Source organism: Crocodylus porosus, unplaced genomic scaffold (genome assembly GCF_001723895.1).
Source record: "Crocodylus porosus isolate Cpor-Errol unplaced genomic scaffold, CroPor_comp1, whole genome shotgun sequence".
NCBI classification, from domain to species: Eukaryota; Metazoa; Chordata; order Crocodylia; family Crocodylidae; genus Crocodylus; species Crocodylus porosus.
Genome location: NW_017728915.1, coordinates 10,282,763 through 10,304,973, shown reverse-complemented (window position 1 = coordinate 10,304,973; position 22,211 = coordinate 10,282,763). Strand labels below are relative to the sequence as shown.

General features: G+C 38.8%; 1 protein-coding gene across 1 annotated transcript in view; it reads left to right on the top strand.

Moving 5' to 3' along the window:
- MMP2 (matrix metallopeptidase 2) overlaps positions 1-21,749 on the top strand; it is a 57,507-nt gene extending 35,758 nt beyond the window's left edge. Inside the window, exons 8-13 of the mRNA XM_019535700.1 lie at positions 1,247-1,402; positions 4,371-4,512; positions 12,063-12,199; positions 15,707-15,866; positions 19,668-19,777; positions 20,908-21,749. Of these exons, the coding sequence (XP_019391245.1) occupies positions 1,247-1,402; positions 4,371-4,512; positions 12,063-12,199; positions 15,707-15,866; positions 19,668-19,777; positions 20,908-21,011 (809 nt within the window). The 3' untranslated portion in view covers positions 21,012-21,749. The remainder of the gene's footprint in view (positions 1-1,246; positions 1,403-4,370; positions 4,513-12,062; positions 12,200-15,706; positions 15,867-19,667; positions 19,778-20,907) is intronic.
- Positions 21,750-22,211: the final 462 nt, after the last annotated feature.

The following is a 22,211-nucleotide window of genomic DNA, read 5'->3' as shown; positions in this document are numbered from 1 at the left end:
GGGGGGGTGAGGTCCCCCCCCACTCCATCCCGTGTGTTCCCACCATCATGGCAGCAGGCTGCCTTCTGTCAGAATGCTTCTTCACACTCTCACTGGCTGTTTCCATCAGCCAATCAGAGTGCAAATAAAGCATTATGGACAGACAGACAGAGTTAGGCTTTCATAATATTAGAATGATAAAAGTATATTGACTGAACTGTTGTAAGAAATTGGTGTTATAGACACTGTCCTCAGAATGGCCTTCAAATATCCCATATTTATACCTTTGAATGCAAAACATAAAAAATGCTTTAAGAAAAATCTGACCCCAGAATTTAGGTTTCATAAGGAGCTTTTTAAAGTGACAATAGGAGAAAGAAAGACTCTAGAAAAAATAAAGTCCTTTCATTTTTAAATATCTTAAGCATTAGTCATACCTAAGAAATGTGAGGGTTTTTTTAAAGGTAGTTTTTGTAACCTTTACAAACAATTTTAAGACTGAGGCAACCAGACACATATACTTTTCTCTTTTTTCTAGGACAGAAAATAACTGCTGAAATTTCAGACACTGTTTATAACTGTTGGTAAAATGCTTTCTTTTCATACTATGGATAATCTTTCACCTGTCAGTGCTATTTGTTTGTGCTCATCTATGTCACTGTCACTTCATTTTTATATGGGTTATGTGGTGACTTGGTGTTGACAGGTCTGAAAGAACAGTACAAACATCCTAGTAACCTCAGGCAAGTTTTGAATACAGGATTCTTGCAATAAAAGTCTATTGCACTCATCCAGGAACTCCTCCTTTCTCATCTTGCCTAAGTAGTGTTTAACCAAGGCAAATAATGAGTAGATCTGTATATGTTTAATAAGTTTTTAATGGTCGAGGGCAAGATTTGAGGTCCAGCCTGTGATTAAATTCTTCTTTCCTAAATAAATTAAGTATTTTTCTTGAACCATCTCCTTCATTCACAGAAGTATTAAGTCAATGGTTAAAGTTACTTTGCCTAGGAAATAGTGAAAATACATGCACAAGTCAATTATATAGGATGATATAGAAGACTTCCTTATGTCTAATGAAAAGTCCTTAAGAGTTGGCAACAGGTATAGCTGGAGTCTGTTTGTCTTAATTACATGAAATATTGCATCAAAAATATTTACTGGGGAATCTTTTTTAATCTATTTAAAGGGGAAAAGGATAGGTCATGTTTTGGAGCTGAAATAAAACCTATCTTCATTCACATACATGACTTTTTGTGTTGTTCAGGTTACAGCCTTTTCTTGGTTGCTGCTCATGAATTTGGCCATGCCATGGGATTAGAGCACTCTGAGGACCCTGGAGCTCTTATGGCCCCAATCTACACATATACCAAGAACTTTAGACTATCTCAAGATGACATTCAAGGAATCCAGGAACTTTATGGTAATGTTTTAATCACCAATCAAGCATTCATATGTTACATACAGGCTGACCTATGGGCTTCAGAGGCTGTAATATATGTATGTTTACTGATTAGAGATGTAACAGGAAATTTGCTGTTTTCTAGCTCACCTCTTTCCGTATATTACTATCCATGTCCCAACTTAAAAACATCTCAACCCAGTAGCAAGCAGCCACTACAGTTACTGAGCTATGGAAGTCTCAAAACCACTTTTATTATTTCCACATCTTTAAGAGGAAATTCTAGAAGTTTGTCGATGAAATGCCATGCTAGACATCCTGGGCTATCTTCTTTCTAACATGAAGTTCTTAATTCAGGGTTTTTCATGGTGGCATCATAACCATATTGCACAGGATTACTACCACTTACATTGCTAAACTGGGGAAAGACAAGATAGCTTCAGTTATCCCTTTGCTAAATGAGAGAGGATGATATAGGGGTGTTCCTAGTTCAGAAAAAAAGATACAACCTCCACCCCAAAAAAGCAGTTTTAGGATTTAGATTTTTAGTTTTTACCCTTTTAGACTATTGCCAGTCAGGATATTCCACAGGAAGAAACAGACTCCTTAGCTATCATGAATCATTCTGCCCTCAGAGGACTGTACAGCTCTGGTAGATTTCTGAGAGATGTTAATTTATAGTTCAGGATAGAACCTAGGACTAGCCAAGGGGTCAGACTCTTCTCAAGTATACTTCTTATTATCAAGAGAGAAAATGCCCCACCAGAGCTTTATTAGTAGCTTTATTTATTCCCCTAGTAGATACCGAAGCAGCAGCTCATATACAGAACGCAGCCTTCCTCTTTTGACACCAGCTAGGAAAAGACAGAAAAAGGATATTCAAATATGTGTTTCAAAAAGCTTTTCTGTTTAAAAAAAATACAGATAAGATACAGATGTTTAACAGATGCATGTTACCTCCATCCTAACACTGTTTTTTTTTTAAATTCTGCTTTGGAATTTGAACAGTGTTCAATTTCTTCACTGAGAAGAAATTTCCAGAAACTGCTGCTCAATTGTGGTGGTTAGATTAAAATGAGTTGTGTTAAAGGATCAAGTTGTTTTTCAAGAGTCTCTTGTTTCTGCTCTGATCAATTTAGGGAATTACTATCTGCATAGCAGATTTTTACAGGCCCAGTAGTACATCAGGTTATTGTAGCCTAGGTCCTCATACACTGAGTCCTAAGACAGCTAGACTGGTTAACAGTTCATATAGTCCCTGATACATTTCAAAATTGTGTGTGAATAATCAAACTTGTCACCTAATTCATGTACTGATAATGGGGTACAATGGAATCATACTGTGTTGTATCTTTCCTCTTGCCAGGTCATTATCACACAATCTGCTTACACAATGCAACTAAAAGACAATTTTAATGCTTCTAAGTATTAGAAGTTGGCCAGTTTTCAACAACTGATAGAAAGCAGAATGTATAACCAATTGGAGAACCAAACAAAGTTTAAACAGTTACTACACTTTAAAAAAAGGGAGGGACAGTTCAAAAAAAAAAAAAAAAAGGAGAGAGAGAGAGTAAAGAAATGCAGGAGCTAGTTTAGCAGGTCCATCTTATTCTATTATTCATTTTTTTACTAGTGAACCACTGCTGGATGGTCCATCAGACAACATTAAAGAAAGAGACGCAACTAGAGTAGCAATACAACATAAGCAGATAGAGTTAAACTGGTTGTCAGCTGAGTCAGGAAAAATTAGGGCTCCCTGCCACAATTCAGGCTGATCAATAAAATGAACAACTTTTGCATAGGATATGGTACTTGTATATACCATATGTCTTCTGCAATCTCTGTGAGGAAAAAGAGAGTATCAGCAAGTTGAATCCTGGCATATTTTTAATATTTATCATATTTCTCTAGGGTGATTACATGGTGATTGTTAGTTGACTTAGAGCTGTTGTTTTAAAATTATAAGTTTGCTAAATATTTTACAGTCTAAAGAGACAAGGCAAAGTGCTATGGAAGTGGATGCAACATACAGGCAAAAACATTTGGAAACTTAAGCACAGCAAACGTAAGTGATTTTCAGTAAGATCACACTGAAAATCTATGGCAGAGAGTAATATTAAACCAAACTCTCTTTAATTCCAGCTGTGAGCCTGAATTATAGAACCGCAGCCCCTTTAACTGCAGTAAGACTAGGCATTTTGTTTTGGTATTTTTTAAGTTATGCAAACTTGCATTTTGCTTTTGAGACTGTTATAATTTCCCATTTTCTAGCATTACTCAAGGTTAGACTGAATCAGCTGGAACACCACTTTGTTTAATATGTTTAATGATGTTAAATGACCTGACTCCTAAGAAGCATCCAGTAAGGCAACACAGCAGCAGCCAAACAAGAAAACAAAATAAAATATACCAGATGGCAAAGTGTATGTTTTGAAGAGCACATTTTAACTCTTAATGAGAGGGAAAAGACTACAAATGGCTCAAAATGTGTATTTATAGCTTGCAAACTGTTAGATGGCTGGACAAATCATAGCACAAAAAGCTGGGATGTACAGTCTTAGTTTAGAATTATCTGCTCATCAGTTCAGATGTCAAAGAAAAAAACTAACCTAAAACACTTTAGCTCATTATTTAAATTACCCCATCTCTGGAAAAGAAAAAAAAAAGCTATACATAAAAATTGGCACTAAAAACTGCATCTCAAGAAGAACTTGCATGGAGGGGCAACGGAAAGACATAGACATAATGTGTCTTGACTGCAGTTATATGACAGGTTTTCAAAGAGCCAAGAACAGAACTAAGGCCTTCTGAGTCGTGATCCTGTATCCTGTCTTCCAAAACATTTCTTATATTTCTACAATAAAATCTTCAAATTGCTGTGATAATTGCTTCCCTGACATAATTTATTCATTTAGTGGTTTAGGGTCTTCATGTTATCAAAGTAACAATACACTTGGATTTTATTTAATATCTCTGTTCTCCATTATAGGAGGATCAACTGATGTGGGCCCAGGTCCAGGGCCAGGTCCAAGTCCAACCCTTGGGCCAGTAACTCCAGAGATATGCAAAAATGATATTGTATTTGATGGAGTCGCCCAAATTAGAGGAGAAACATTTTTCTTTAAGGACAGGTAAGAGAAGCTAATGTCACTGGGAGGGGAAGGAAAATTTCTGCTATGCTACCAAAACAATTCTACAAAACCTAAAAAGTTGTCATTAAGCATTTCTTCCATGTGCTCAAATATGGAAAAGTGTCCTCATAGACTCCTGTGAGAAGGAAGATAACCATCTACCTGCCTGGATCATAGAAAAATGAATTTATAATTAGGGACAGGCTGGCAGGTTTATATATAAAAGAATTATCCCCCAAATTAATCTTTTCTTCCAACTAAGTTCAAACTTTGAGATTCTAGGAGGTTCATGTATAGTGATGGTTTTAGGTGTATTTTGTGGGGGAGGGTTGGTTCATTTCCAGTTTTAAGACTACACTTGCCAACATGCTATGACAACCACTGGGATGGTTGTAGTGCTTGCCAGAACGAAGAAATGCCAGAAGCCTCATGAAAGAGCCTTTTCTCATAACATTTCCATCCCAAATCTACAAACTGAAGAGCCAAAATTATTCTTGATGTCACTCTGCTGGCTTCTGTTGAGTCACAGAAGGGATGAATTCAGCCCCAAAAGGTCAAATAGTTCAGAGAGGAATCAAAACTTTTGAATGATTATTCAAACCAGACCAAAACTTTAGGCCTGTAGAGATTTGTCCATCTGTATTGTTAATCAGAAAATTAGCAATGGATTAATGCACTAGTTAATCCAGTCTCTTCCAGAACAGGATTTATTCCCTATAAACATTTCCAGAAACCTTGCATTGCATAAATATAAGAACTGTAACTCCAGCTATGGAAAATCCTCCACTTTCTGTTGAAGAGAGCTCCCTATATATTGTCCTTCATAATTTTACTGTTAATGGTTTTCACTTATCTGATATGTTGTTAGAATTTTTAGATCAAGTTACAGGGAAAATGGAAAAAAATATTAGCAACTTGCATATATCTAAGCACATACACAAGCAACACATTTTCAGGTTCATTTCAATGCCCTCGTATATACATTTTACCATGGAGGTAATTTTACCCTGGAGGTTTTATTCATAAATTCCAATGCTAAATTATAGTGCAGATGGCAGGTAGCACCATCCACGTATGCTGTTAATTTTAGAGTTCATTAAAAAGTAACAGAGTTCTCTGAATAAACTCCCATACAAGAAAGATTCAATGTAGGTAGAGTCTAGCATCAACAAATAATAGCACTGTGTGAACTGAAGTTGCTATAATGGCACATCAAGGCCATGAGTGGCTGGTGTAAACCTAGCTAAGTGTTCTGTATGTTCTGGCTTCTGCTAGGTCCTAAGAGTTGAGGCAATGGCATAACTAAGGAGGGGTAGAGGGATCATAGAGGCAATTGCCTTGGGCTCCAGCTTGCCTCTTCCTCTTTGCTCAGGGAGTTCCACACACCACACCCTGTGGCCCGGTCCTCCCCTGCACCAGGCCTGCTTCTCCCCTCCCCCCGCCACTGCAGCAGGGGGGAGGGAAGTGGGCCCCAACCTCAAGCAGCAGGAGGGAAGAGAGAGCAGGCCCAGATTGTGGGGGCGGGAACTTCATCCCCACCTGCTCCTCCTCTCCCCCTCACATCATTCTTGACAGGCAATTGGCTAGTAATAGTATAAGCTTCAATTTTTTTTAAAGCAGACTACCTAATTTAAAGCTGCTTATATACTGGTTCAATGCACGGAATTGGTGCTAATCAAGATATCATCTCTTCTGTTGTTATTTTGTTGTCCCAGACAAACGTGTGTGAAACCTTTTTGTTAGATTTGTTCCAAGAGTGCCAGAAATCACCACAGATATGCACTCTGCTGAAACATGTGAGGCTTGTATACTTTGACTAGAACAAGGTGTGGTCCCAAAATATATACACCAGTTTCCCAATATTGAGCAATTTAGTATTCATTTGTATCTGATTGTGTTATGCATCCAGAGGTCTTTTCCATATTTAATTTTCAGCTGGATTTTTTTTTGTTTCTTGTAAAACAACATTTCTCAAATCCACATTCTTCTATTATATTTAAATTATCCTTTTAAAGAAAATAGATGGGGTAAAATAGACGGGTAGGTTCAGTGAGCCTACCATCTTAACTATACCAGCTTCAGTTCACTGGACTCATATCAGTGTGAGATTAGAATAAAGTATCATGGGCTGAAAGGCTACTGCTACTAGATTTGCATGCCAGCAGTAGAGAGGCTAAAGTGAAAAATGTAAGCATGGCAGAAAAACTAAGTAAAGAGATTATGGCCAGCTCTGTAGTAAACTGTACTACTCTAGGCAGGGGCCACTAAAGCAAAGCAAAGTAGTCACAGGGGCTGTGTCACACATGATGTGGACATTTGGTTCCCCAGGGACAACTAGCAGCAATGCACCTTGTGCCTCTACTAGTTGTCCCCAGGGAACACCCAAGCCGTGCACACTGTGGCATGTGGCAAGTTACCCTAGGTGGGGTAGGGGTGGCTGAGGACAATACTGGCTGACCCCAGCATTCATACCTGGGGTCTTGGGAGCCTTCCAGGGCTGCAGCCATGTCACTTCTGCCACATGGAGCCTGGCTGGCAGTGGAGCATGGTTCCAGTCAGCCAGTCTTCGGCTTTGGGCAGTACACACTGCCACCACATGCACCACTCCACTTTTTTTCTCCATGGGTTTTTTTGATTCCTGGATATCCAGGGATCAAAAAAACCCTCTGTGCTGCTCCCTTGCAGTGTGGCTAGCAATTGAATATGAGGTATCTGGCATCTACAGTGCCACATACCACACGGCTGCACTTGTCTGGATGTGGCCAGACAGGCTAAATTTGCTATGTAGGTAAGGCCTATGTAGACATAGTTAGATCCTGATCCCTGCTGAAGGGGCTTAGTGCTTCTATAATTTTAATTGGCCTTCAAGAATTTCCTGTTCAAGCATCTCTGATGGGATGGGGGGTAACTTAGAAGTGCCTATGCTGTGGTCCATCAATTCCCAGAGTAGGAGGCATTCCTGGGGTGCCTTAGCTTAGCAGTTCACAACTTTAATGATGTTCCCTTGTGGTCTGTGGACCATTGCACCAACAGACTAGCATTGCAGAAAGCCACCTTGGGTGCATCTACACATGCAATTAATTTGAAGCAATAAACTCTGGAGCAGTTCAAGCCAAAGTAAACTGCTCCTGGGTACAGAATCAAAGTATGCAGCTCCTGGGTGCAGCACCTACATGTATGTCCAGGACAACTGCAATTTGAGCCAGGGTGGAGCAGGCCTCTAGCTAGTTGGGCTGACAGGGCACAATTTACACTCCCAGTCACCATCTACACATTTTCAGGGCAGTTAATTATTCCTCTGTAAGATAGTACTATCTCAGTACTGTTCTATAGCTGAATTAATTAGTTTACTGTGCCTTAATATTGGTGCACATGTAGACAGTGATACCATATTAAAGAGCTAATCAGTAGGCCTGTGTGAAGCAGCTAGCATTTGCTTCAGATTCGGATTTGGCAGACTCAGGTGATGGTGATTCAATTCAGAAGCTTTTCCAAGGATTCGGAGAGCTTTGAATCAATTCAGACCTTTTAATTGGTCCCCTGATTTGATTCAGATTCGGAGTTAGGCCACTGAATCGGGCCAAATTTCCTCTGAATCAAATCACCACCAGAAGCTTCGCACAGCCTTACTAATTAGTCTATTCCATAGTAAAGTGCATATGTGGATACACCTTTTGAGAGCTAAGCTGCACAGACCTGGACTCCAAGATTTGGCCCATTCTCTATTTACCATAGAAGGACAAGCACTAGCAATCTAGATTGTTTTGCTTGAGTTTCTATTTAGCTAAATGCAGTCTTTAAATAAAATCCATTTACTTTAAAAGAAAAAAAAAGGAGATTTTAGTGACAGCTCAAAAATGTATCTTCAAATCAAATTTGCTGGGTAAACACTGCAAAACTTCCAAAAGCAGCTTAATAATTTTGTATAATCTATTTGGATAGCAGGCAGCTCACATAATTGCCACCCTGTGGTTATACTGTAATATGACCAGGTCATATTTATCATTTTTAGGACTTGATTTTCCATCAGGCTGAAATCTTGCCTCTGTTTTTATAAATAGAATATTGCTGCTACATATGGGTGGTCACTTAGGTTTAATTCCAGAAAGTACCTAGGCCTGGATTAAATTATTCTGTATTCAGTAAATCACTTACACATATATTTAATTCTAGGTAAACATTAATACATAATATTAATATTGCATTTTATAATCCACTGCTAACATAAAAATGCAGCTATCGTTAGTTTTAGACAGAAACCTCATAAGGAAACTTCCATTCATTGTCCTAGGGAAGAGACAGAGAAATGGATGCATAAATCTATGGAATCTGTACTGAGCCCAGAACTAGATTGTTACACGTTAGTTCTGTCTCTTTCCTTCTTTTCTTCATTTGGCAGTTCTTTGCCATAATGCAGATCATAACTTCAGTGTAATCAATTATATTTTCTTCATAAATCTGTCAGAATTAACGCTGAAATGCAAACATTATGAATGTGTAATTACAAGGCATTTTGAACTGAATATGCAGAATGAAAACAAAATATGACTTTCAAAATGTAGGCAGTACAGCAGTTGGTACAAGACTAATGAAAAAGTTTTTACATGTTGTTTATATTGATATGTTCTTTATTTAACATACAGCAAAAATAGAGAGTGAATATTTATTTTGCTTTGGAATTCATTTGCCTGCTGGTCTTGTAGCTTTCCCAAGTTTAGGAGTGGAGGGTGAATACAAACTTGTGACCATTCTGGAATTAAAAAAATAAGTTGTGATCATGGGTCTTGTGACTTTTGTGACTCATCTGCCTTAATGAAACCTGCCACAGTATCCAATTGCTAAGTCATACAGAAGTAAGACAGGGTGTACAATGAGGAGAAAGACCAGATTAGTTGTTCAAAGAAAACTTTTGTTCATACTAATCTGACTAGAGCCAAGAAATTAAGGAAGAAAAATGTAATGAATGCATACTATACTGTACATAATTGGACTGTTCCCGTAAAGACCCACTACTCCATACCACAAAGACATATTCAAACAGTCTTTTTCATTAAAAAAAAATCTAACACTCATACATCTGTTTTCATTTTAAACTGGAGCAAAAAAATCCAAAGTTTTGAAACTTACTGTGAAACTACAGGTTTCCCTCCCTTTATGCAGTACAGGAGTTCCTGGAAAACACTGCACAACTTGAATTTGCATAAAGGGAACCCAGCTTACAATGTAACAAATAGGGATACATTCCAAGACCTTGACTGTACTGACCTCCAAACCCATTTCCACCACTTTTACAAGACAATTTTGGTACTCACCAAGAGCAGACACTTGGAGATAAGCTAGCGGGATGCTTAGAAGCCATAATGGGGACGGCAACTATAGAAACATATGTCGCAGACAACGAGCAACAAGCATAGATCCACACAGAAGACTATTTTGGTGCATGTCACTCCCACAATGCACCGCACAAAGCATCTGACTGCAGGCTTCCACCACACTGATGTATAAGAGTGAATTTACCTCTCATATAACAAATTTTTGGCATACAAAGAGTCATCACATAAGAGTGAATTCACACATACAGAACCCGTATAAAGCAAGGGAAACCTGTAATGTTCGGGGTGGGGGGACGGAATCTAATACCGTAAAAGCTCTGTTATCCAGCATCCCCACAGAATGGGGGATGCCGGATAACAAAATATGTCAGTTAATTGAGCAGCCCAAACAGGTGCCCTTGCCTGTTTGGGCCGCTGTTTCTCTTGCCCCTCCCGTGGCATTGCAGCCCCTCCCATGGGCCCTGTGGGACAGGGAGGCAGGCCTCACACAGCCTATTATGCCCCCAGGCCGTGGGGGCTTGGCAGCGCTTTCACTTTACCTTACAAGCCGGCATGCCAGTTAATAGAGCATGCTGGCTTATAAGGTACTGGTTAAAGGAACTTCTACTGTAGTTTGAAATTGCTAAATAATGTTACTATGATCATGTTGAAGTGCTTTGATGAAACTAGGTGCGTCTACATGGAATGCTTCATCGCTATGGCATAGTAACACGCTACAGCAGCATAGCATTTGTGGGCAAAAATTGTGATGCCCCTGCTACACTGCCATAACAATGCACTTCCTAGGTATAGCACATTTCTATGATGACATGGTGGCTAAAAATAATTGTGTACCACCAGCATAGCACAGTATGGGCTGTTACTTCACCACCGTTTAGTACTTCATGATGGTGCAGTAACAACAGCGCCATAGGGGCATGTGTAGATGCACCCACTAAAGTAGACTGTAAAAAAAAAAGGATTTTAGACACAAAAATTTATGCCCACACGACTATTTTTATATAATATGTGCTGAAACATCCAGATATTATCAAAAAGAAATAATAAAAATTCAAATGGCTCCTTTCAAGTTTTACCCATCAAACTTCATTTGAATCAAAGTTTGATACAGCTGCATTTTCAGCTGTTCCACTGAAAACATTCATCCAGTTCTATTAATTAGAAACAAGCCTAAACAAAATCCCTCTTGTCAAACCCATCTGGGCACTGGGAGTTCCATTAGAATAAAGATTCGAGGTAAGGATGAGGAAGTGACATTTTTTCACTCCAGGGAACGAAGATCATACTGGTGAAAGCACTGTTTGACCTGGAAATTAGTTTAGTATCTGCCAGCTAATGCATGTTGCAACTGAGTTTTCCACTAGCTTGTTGATTTTTCATTTTGGAAAATTGGCAAACTGAAGGAAGGCTTTTGTTCTGTTGAAAAAAAAGGCTCTTCATTCCATCAGGGAGGGGAAACAGTTGTTCCTTTGTTAATATCAATGCATTCTGCACAAGGCACTGCCATTTAAAGATAATTACAGCTTTTTAAAGCTTAAATCAAATGAAGATACTGCTTTTACATAAAATAGCCAATAAATTACCCTTTGCATTTCTCTAATGAACATTTTTAATGCTTGTGATCTCTTTTAGCACCAAGCTCACTTCCAAGCTGTGTGATATACTGTTATTAGATCTGAACTTTTAGTCACTACAATAGTAATTGTAAGAGCAATTCACAGAATACAAATCTCTGCTTTTGTCAAATACTTGTCCATCTGCTCCATATGCAACAGCAGCAGGATATCTGTAATAATTTAAAAGCCTTATAAATGGGTTTATTTGTATAATTCAAGCACAGCCTACATTTTACTATGGTAGGAGAACCAATGTGAACCCTTAAGCAATCAATTTTATGCAACTGCAGTGGTGGTCCAGCAGGTAGTATATTATATGCTACTATTTTATTAGCATGCTGTGAAACAAATCATACTTTCTCCATTCAATATTCTAAGTCAACAGCCAAGTAATTAGAAGTTTGGGCAGCTATTAATTGACTGGGTGTGTATGTGTGCTTGTGTCAGAGAGGGGGAGAGAAAGCAAGCGTGTGTGTGTGTGTGTGTGTGTGTGTGTGTGTGTGTGTAGGAGCATATTGTACCTTTGCCAAAGATTATGAGAAACAGATGTGCTGATGAATTAGTTCATTGTAAATCCTGTGCAATTTTCTCTTCTGCTCAGATTCATGTGGAGGACTGTAAACCCCCGAAATAAACCCACAGGTCCACTTCTTGTTGCTACATTCTGGCCTGATCTGCCAGACAAAATTGATGCTGTCTATGAGGCCCCTCAAGAAGAGAAGTCTATATTTTTTTCAGGTACTGGCTTGAAGTTGTAATTGCAAGATGTCACTTATGTAAGTGTTGCATTCAAATGTAGCTTCTTGTAGGTCCAGATAGTGCAACACTGAAGGCTGCTATATCAGAAGGGTCATGAATGTTAGATTTTAATTATTCCTGTCTGTTGGCTTGGGAATTGAAACTGCAAGTTACTGAATACTCTCACCTCCCATTAAACAAAGAACAGCTGAAAGACAAGCACAGCAGCAGTCAGGATGAAATAAAAAATTCATCATTGAAAAATAATAATAATAGTGCATGCTCTGACATGTTCTTCACAATCAGGTGCTGAATTTTCTTTGGCAACCCTCCCCCTCCCCACCCCTCTGCTAGCTTATAGGATCAATACACTTAATTTCTCTTTGAGTTTTTGCTACATTTTTCTGACGTTCCTCTGCTTCAGCTTCACTGCCTGCCAAAGACGAATCCTTGCTCTGCTTTCGAAGAAGTGAATTTGGTTTCTCATCAAGTAGAAAGGATGCAGGCAGGAATGCTAGCTAGTTTGGTGGGGGAGGATGAGAAGAACAGATAGGAGTTAGTATGCTGTCCATTGTAAGTCATATATATGGTACAGCTGTATTGGCCAAACAAGTGAAGCTGGGAGATGGTTTTCATTATTTGAAAAACTGAGCCAGCAAAAATTGTGCTCTAGTATCTACTGAAACATGACTAAACATCCCTAACCACCTAGACACCATATGGCCAATGCTGCTGTGCATTTTCTGAACAGGAAGAGGGTGGAGGGAGGGGGATGGAGAAGAGGGGAAGGGGATAATGATAATTTATTCTGCAGGCCTGAATGATTGTTGGATTCATAGGTTAATAGATGTAGGGTCAGAGGGAACCTGAGCAGATCATCAAGTCTGACCCCCTGCCCTGGGCAGGAATGAATACTGGGCTCATATGTTTAAGCTCATATGATCCTAGCTAGGTAGTTATCAAGCCTCCTTTTAAAGACCCCTAAGGTAGGAGCCAGCACAGCTTCCCTTGGAAGCTGGTTCCAGATCCTGGCCTCCCTGACTGTAAAGTAGTGCTGTCTGATGTCTAGCCTGAACCTACTGTCAGTCAATTTGTGGCCGTTATTCCTTGTTAACTCCGGGAGGTGCTCAGGGGAACAGGGTCTCACCCATTCCCCTCTGGTCCCCCCTGGTTAGTTTATAGACAGCCACTAGATCCCCTCTCAGCCTTCTCTTGTTGAGGCTGAACAGGTTCAGGTCCCGTAGCCTCTCCTCATAGGGCCTGCCCTGCTGTCCCCAGATCATGTGAGTGGCCCTCCTCTGGACCCTCTCCGTGTTGTTCACATCCCTCTTGAAGTGCAGCGCCCAGAACTGGATGTAGTACACCAACTGTGGCCTCACCAGTGTCACAGAGAGGGGGAGGATCACCTCCTTAGACCTGCTCATGATGCATCTGTGGATGCATGATAAGCTGCGGTTAAGACTTGCTGACTGCATCCCCACACTGGCGGCCCATGTTCATTTTAGAATCGACGATGACTCCAAGATCTCTTTCTGCCACCGTGCTTTTGAGAAGGGAGTCCCCCAACCTATAGGTATGCTGCTGGTTCTTACTGCCTAGGTGTAGCATGCTGCATTTGTCAGTATTGAATCCCATCCTATTCAGATTCACCTACCTCTGTAACCTGTCCAGGTCCAGTTGTATCCTGTCCCTCCCTTCTAGTGTGCCCACCTTGCACCAAATCTTGGTGTTGTCAGTGAATTTGAACAGGGTGCTTTTCACCCCCTCATCTAAGTCGCTAATAAAGAAATTGAACAGTACAGGCTCAAGGACCGAGCCCTTCCATCACCACTCTCTGGGTGTGGCTCCCTAGCCAATTTGCAACCCATTTGGCTGTGTAGGCATCAATGCCACAGTCACATAGCTTTTTAATGAGAATGGGATGGGAAACCCTGTTAAAAGCCCTTCTGAAGTCCAGAAAGACTACATCTGCTGCGATACCTGTGACCAATGATTTTGTGACCTGATCATAGAAGGCTATCAGGTTGGTCTGACAGGACCTGCCCTTAATGAACCCATGCTGGTTGCCCTTGAGCATTCTCCCTGCTGCTGGGCCCTCACAGATGTGCTCCTGGAACTTCCCCAGGACCGAAGTAAGACTAATGGGCCTATAGTTGCCTGGGTCTTATGTCATCCTGGATTGGGATGATATAATTAAAAAAAAATAAAGAATCTGTACAGCCAAACTAAAGTACTTAGAATATCCCTACTTGTTTTATAGAGTTCTATTGATATTCACCCATTTGGATGTGCATTGTAAAGGGTAATACAGCTAATCTAACATAGGAAAACAAATTAAGCAGGAAAGACTACCAAACAATAAAAGATCACTAGGAAACAGTCTATAAGCCAGTTATCATAAAATCTTAGTACTAGCACAGCCATGATCATTTTTGAAACTTGCCAGCACTTAGATGCTGCACCTTATAGCTTTTTTTAGCTTAATCCCTGCCTGGTCCAACTTTCAAATTAAGTCAGTGGAACGATTTCTAGCATTCATAATTATTATAATTTAAGTCTCATAAAATGTATTTTTCTGGAGTGAGTTTTCCAGGACTCAGTGAGTAACTGACATGAACAGGAATATTTGCAAAATATGTATGTATCCACTTCATATATATGTTGCAGAATCAGGGCCCTAAAATATTTACCAAAATGGAAAGTTTTGCATTTTCGAAGACCGCAGAAGAAAAACATTTAAAAATGTTTAATATGAACAGCTACTTTATATTCATTATAGTTGTACTCAATTTAATCGATTAATAAAAAATGCAGAAACAAACAAACAGTCCATGGGGGGGGTGGTCAGAATATGTAAATTATTTTCATTATTGCCATACTAATTGAAACTCAGGTCTCACTGTGGTAGGAACTGTCCATAAACATAGAAGAGAAAGTTTTCACCTTAAGGAGTTTATCATTAAAGTTTGAGAGAGGCAGGAGTAGGAAAATCAGACACTCAGAGAAATCACTTGCTCAAAGTCAAGGAACAGTACCAGAACCAGGAATCCCCGGAGTCCTGGTCCAGCAATCTTAATGTACACAGCATCATGTACTAACAGTAGAAACAGGGTGTACACAGCATCACGTACTAACAGTTCAAACAGGGCGCATCTACATGAAATACTACTGTGCAGTCAATACTGCACATTTATTTAGTACTTGTATTAGCAAGAACTAAATAAATGTGCAGTAACTGGAGTTACTGCACAGTAGCATCAGCAAATGTCTTTTAGGTGATGCTACTGTGCAGTAGCCTAATACTACTGTGCAGTAGCATATTAGCACTGTACATACTATGATGTGCTACTGTGCAGTATTTTCTGGCTACTGAACAGTCGTCATCTCATGTAGATGTGGCCACAGATTCATAAAAGATCCCAACAGAAAGATCCCAAAACTTTTCCTGTTAAGTTGCTTGGTAACCAAGTGAATTGTCTTGTAACCACATGTTTCTTTCTCATTTAGGAAATGAATACTGGGTTTACTCAGCCAGTAATTTGGAGCGAGGATATCCAAAGAAACTCACCAATCTAGGGCTACCTCCTGATGTTCAACGAGTTAATGCAGCTTTTAACTGGGGCAGGAACAAGAAGACATACATTTTTGCTGGCGAAAAATTTTGGAAGTAAGATTCAGTTAAGGTGGCCTACAATCGGATAATCTCAGAGCTGGAGTGGTGAACACTGGGTGCATCTACATGAGATGCTAACTGCATACTAGCCTAGTAACACTGTGCAGTAGAGTGCTGGGCAAAACCAGTGCTAATACACTATTGCGCAATAGTATTAGGCTACTGAGCAGTTAGCATCTGTAGAAACCCATGCACTGGCTCTACTGTGCACTAGCACCAGTTACTGCATATTCATTTTGTCCTTGATTATGCAGGTACTAAACTTAATGCACAGTAACTACAGTGCATTAATGAACATAGATGCACCCCCTGATTCTCAGTGAACTTGAACATAGGTAGCAAAATATTCTTAACTAGAAAAGAGCCAAAGAAGTGTTATATCCCTTTTACCAAACAATGTGTTATATTACCAAAACAATGTGGTCAGGTCATAATACCTAGAACAAAACCTCCAAGAGATTTTCAAAGGAACAAATAGCAGTTAGGTGAACAGCATTGGGAGCTAAACACCTGATGTACCATTTTTGCCTTTGAAAAATCTCACCATGAGCCATTATGCTTGAAAGCCACTGGAAAGAAAAGTGGGGAAATAATATATTTAAATGACGATCAAAATTTGTTGGGGAGTGATAGGTTTCCTAACAGCAACCTAACTACCATTTGCTTTACTTTTGCAGTTGATGTTGAGGAAAACTAGGTAAATTTTGCAGAAATATATCTGTTAATGATTTGAAAATTCTTAGCTTGAATTCATGTTTACAGCATCCCAAACCTTTTTGAAATGTTTTCCATGAATATGTGTATGCAAGAATATCCAGAATATTTATGTGTGGAATGTCTGTCAGAGGATTAACATATGATACAACTTAGGTGACTGAACACATTTCAGAATGCCATATCATTTGTATTATTCTTAAAATGCTTTTCAGTATTGCAATGGTGACTAGAGGCCAAACCAAGATTAGTCCCATTTCTATTAGGTGTAGCATATATTTACATTAAGTAAAAAGCTGCAACAATGATCTTACATTTTAAGTATAAAAGCATAAAAAAATACCCACAAAGAGCAATAAAGTATCCCCATTTTAGAGAAACTAGAATTAAAACATGATAACTGATTTAACTAAGGTTATAATGGGCCTACATGAGATCCTTCATTAGAGATTGAGCTAATTAGAGCTAACTACTGTGCACTGTCTACATGTGCAAATGCTTACTGTGCACTAATTAGCTCTAATCATGAGTAAATGTGCTACCCATAAATACAAATAGCAACTTTACTCTTGATTACTTACTGCACAATATGGCATATATAGATGGCTGATTGGGAGTAAATGTGCTCCTGGTCAGCTGGGCATCAGAGGGAAGAAGATTGCTCCCTGCCCCTGGGAGCTGCCTGCTGCTGGGACAGGCTCTGGCACTACAGCCCAGGTAGAGAAAATGTCCCTCTGCCCTGGCAGCAGGGAGCTCCCAGTCCCTGCCTCCCAATAGCAAACAGGAAACAGGAGCTGGGAGATACTTATCTCCCAGCCCAAGCACTGTGCTCATGATCACAGAACAGGAGCTAGGAGCTCCCTGCTGCCCAGACAGGGAGACATGGAGCAATTTCCCATCCTTTGCCAGGAGACGATTGTCTCCTGGCCTCTTGCTCCCTGCCAGCTCCTAAGCTAACATCCAGGGGGAGCCTAGAGCTGCAGGGGCCTGGATGCATGGCCACAGGGAACAGGAGCAGTCTGCTGATAAGAGCAGCAAATCTGCTCCCACATCCCTACGCATGTAGACACATGCCCAGGACAGTTTACTCTAAAGTAATTTATTCTAAAGTAAATTGATCCCACATTATTTACAAAGTACTCCCACAGAGAATCTGTACCCTTGCTGAGGACTGAACCAGGTTTCTGAAAAGCTATTCTTCCTTCCTAAGTACTCAATGGAGTATTCAATAATTGCTTTGGAGGGTGCTTTGTTCAGCTTTTTGCTACACAAATGGGACAGCTTTACCCCACTTCTTACAACTGCTTGGAGCCTGTAAAACAAATTTGAACCCCGCGTTGGGAGAAAATGTTTTAAACATTGGTATGCTGGTATGGTTGAAAGACTCTTATGGTTGAATTATCTTATGTTATCTCTGAAGATCAGTGTTCCCTCTAAGCTGCATGCATGTGCAGCCACGTACAATAAAATCATGCCATGCAACAGTGTAGGACCCGTGCATACCTATCTGCCAGCCACAGTGCTGGGGGGCAACCAATTGCAGGGCAGATCGAAGCAGCATGTGCCAAAACTGGGAGGCAGGACCAATTTAGGAGCAGACCAAAGTGGTGCACTCACGGACTGAAGTGGCACACTCACAGACTGCTACACCTTAGAGGGAACATTGCTGAAGAGCTAGCACAAAAGAAGTTCCTAAAACATAGGAATCAGTTTGAATATTTTGCTTAACTGGGGAGACCTGTCCAAATAATAGTTATTAAGTGGCAAGCTCTGAATTGAATCCAAAAGGTCCTAATTTCTAGTCTTTGACTTATTGGACACCAGACAGAGCTTCCTTGCAGCTAGAATTAGGGCAGACTTTAGTCTGAGGAACATGCTTCAAATTCTAGGTTAAAATAAGAGCCAAGTTATGTAAAAGCAAATTAAAAATCAAGCAGGTAATATAGTTTCCAAGTTTTTAGTATTCTTTCAGGAAATATACACTACAGCATCTCTCAAGGTTGTATCCAGTGTAATTGAATCCTTTTATATGAACATTAATTTCATGTTATTACCAGAGTGGATGAAGTGTCTTTTTATTGCCTAATGGCTAACAGTTCCTGTAAGTAAATAAAATACCTTTTCACAAAGCTTACCATTTGAAAGAAAATTATGATCTGTTATCTGCAAGGACAGCACTCTTTTCCCCCATTATCTAAAAATATAGGAAATGATCTTAAAAGCAACTGATTGCTTGTCATTCATTTTTGACATGTTCACTATTCATTGATCATGTTTAATATTGCCAAACATTTATAAAAATAATCATGTGCAGTACAGTACTTTAGATTTTTACTAAGATTTACAGGCCATGAGTTTGCAAAGCTGCTGGTTTCTCCCTTAATGCTCATTGTTTTGATTAATTGTACCCCAGGGCCTCCCAAGAAATGTATCACTCTAACCACAGGCACTATTTTTATCAAGGCACCTTATCAGTCGCTGTCACTGTAGAATGTATAATTTATTGTTAAGAAAACAAATGGTTTACCTGATTTATATATGTTTAAAGAAGATAACCAGCAATCAGAAAACAGTTGAGAAAATCCAACTGTACTTAACATAGACATCATAACCTTTAAATAAGTGACTGTTTCATTGTGTGCAAGACAGAAACAAAATAGATACATTACAAAATCTTTTCCATGCCATTATTATACTTTTTTAACAGATGCATTTTAATTCTGCACTGCTCCTTTATAATAGGTTTGTTAAGCAAAGGAGGGAGGTGTGAAATGGTTCAAAAAAACAACATCTTCATTAGAATTAAAATTCTGAATTTTTCAGTCTGATATTCTGTAAAAGCAAAAGCAGTTTACTTGGAAAAGAATATCCCAGGATGAAATTGGCCACATTTGCATTCAACAAAAATTGCATTTTAAACTGGAAAGGCTGCAGAATTGTACAGGGTTTTCACAGAATTGGACCAGTTTCATGGAAGTGCAACTCCAGCTATTGAATTTCATATAGGGATATTGTGTATACCCACGTGTACTGCCCAAGGTCAAGAGTTAGTGTTAAACTAAGATATGTAATCTTCTGCAGGTACAATGAAGAAAAGAAAAAAATGGAGCCTGGATTTCCTAAATTCATTGCTGATTCATGGAATGGCATTCCAGACAACTTAGATGCTGTGCTAAGTCCCAGTGACAGTGGTGAGCTATATCCTAGTTTAAACATTTATAGAGATCTTTAAAGTATGTAATGCCCTTGACTGTTTCTAGGAAGTGCAGAAGCAGGCATTTCTAGTAGTTAATGAACAGGATGTTGCTAGCTAAAACAAAAAGTGCTTCAAGCTTGTTTTTTGTGTTTTCCCCATGTCTCTCCATTTAACTGTTTTGATTTACCATTTTAAAAGATTATATTTAAGAAGTAAGACCTTTCCAGAACACCATAAATAAGAACAGTCACCACTACCTTCAGTTTTGTGCAACATGGATAGCATTTTTCAAAACTGCACCAATGACAGAAAGAATTTAGAGTTCTGTGATACCAAATCCCAATAAAAAGTCATAAAGTTTAGAAATAGGATTTAATAGCAAGAGATCTTTGAGGCTTGGACCTGGTTGAGAGATTCATTTGTTCTGTTTTGCATAATGTGGTGTGAGGCACCATAGCTGCTCTCCTTATAGCATAAATTACATGTATTCAGCAAAATGGACCCCATCTCTTGGTGTATGACATAGCAGGTGTCCCCAAAGGAAAGGGCATAATTGAGACAGCATAGCTTAGCAATTTTCCCTGCCATTGGGGAATATGGGAAGGCTTCAAAGAGTTATAATAAGTTTCAGCATTGCTTCAAATCTATTAGAGACTGAAGCAGACCATGGTCATATCTAAGATTTAAAAAATGTGAAAAGGTTGCTTGGTGTAATCTTTGCTCCTTTCTTCCCTTCATCTACCTCCACCTGTTGCTTAGGGTCTAACTTATTGTCTTAAAAACTACCCTGTATCACCTACCTCATCACACTTCCATTCATATAGCTAGATATAGAAATGACAAATTTTTTACAGCAATTATTCATGTCCAGAAATTTTTTGTTGTTTGTGAAATAGGAGATTGGCTTAAGTTCCAGTAAAAATAGATCTCTCCTTTATATCCACTTTGAATTCTGGGTTTCATATAAACTTAAAACCAAAAATAATTTTTAATAACATTGTCTTAGAAAAATATTTGATTCCAATACTTGTATTTAAAATTATAAAATAAAGCAACCACTTATGATCAGGAATTAATGTTCTAACTAATGCATAAACCATTTTTTCTTCTTTATTTCCATGACAGGGTTCAGCTACTTTTTTAAGGAAAAGTATTATCTAAAGATGGAAGACACAAGTTTGAAGATTATTCAAATTGGCAACATAAAATCTGACTGGTTGGGTTGCTGAACTGTATAAAATATTAATAACCAAATATTTACTTTTTTGTTATATGCCTTATCTGTAATTAGAAATAGATCTGAATGCTGATAATGGACCAGTCTGGTACTGGCACCAAAACATTAAGTACCAGTACTCTACACTTTCATTCATCAGATAATTTAAAAGTGTGTGCCTCAAGTATACAAAAAAGTTTACTTACATCTCCTGGTACAACTTTTAAGCCGGTTGGTGATATCAGTAACAGAATAACTCTTATATTTTACTGCCCTGGGGCTTATACTAAAGTTCATTGAAGTCAATGGAAATAGACTTCAGTGGGTTTTGAATCAAGCTCCTGTGGTATACGTGTCCTTTACAGGCCCAAATAAGATGTACCAACAGTGCACTTTGATTTTTTTTTTTTATACAACTCTGAAGATAGCTGGACTTGTCCGATGCTCATCACCCTCCTGCAGGTTTTGATCATCCTTTCCATTTATTTACATCGTAGCACAGTAAGACTGTCAAAGGCACAGGTTGCCTCAGGATTTGATTTGTGTTGATGCATGATGGAATCATGGCAAGAAACTGTATTAAAGTATTGTTTTAAAGTACTTTTTATTTTAATACCATTGTCAAATTTAGCAATTTGCTTCATGCACTTTGTTACTACTATAAACTTGTTTATATGGATAGAATGACTCCAATTTTTGCAGTCAATGCATTATTCATAAAAGCAAAGTATTAAAGGTTTACCTTATTTTATTTTTTTGGTTCCCTAATCTGTTGGGTGTTTGATTTCTTTGCTTTGATCAACAGAAACTTTTCATATTGCAAATTGATGGAATGTTTTTACTCATTAAAAAAAAAAATAAATTCCATACATGAAATACCAAACATACAAATAAAATCAAATTATACTGTCAGCCTCTCTCATGAACAGTCTTCTTTGAATTGTTTGAATTTGTAAGAGCATGTCAGGAGCATGTTAAATTGACTGCTCCCCAAAAGAAAGAGACTACTAACAGGAATAAAAAGGTATATTGGATTTATTGAGAATTTAGATTTAAATTATTTGCTGGGATCTAAGAGCTGCACCAGTTTACATCACGTGGAACATACAGCCCATAATCACAAGACAGCATGATGCTCCTAAATTTAACTTCTGTGGTTTTCCATTCAAGCAGTCTTTTATGAAAATGGCCATTTAGCCGTATGTACATAGGA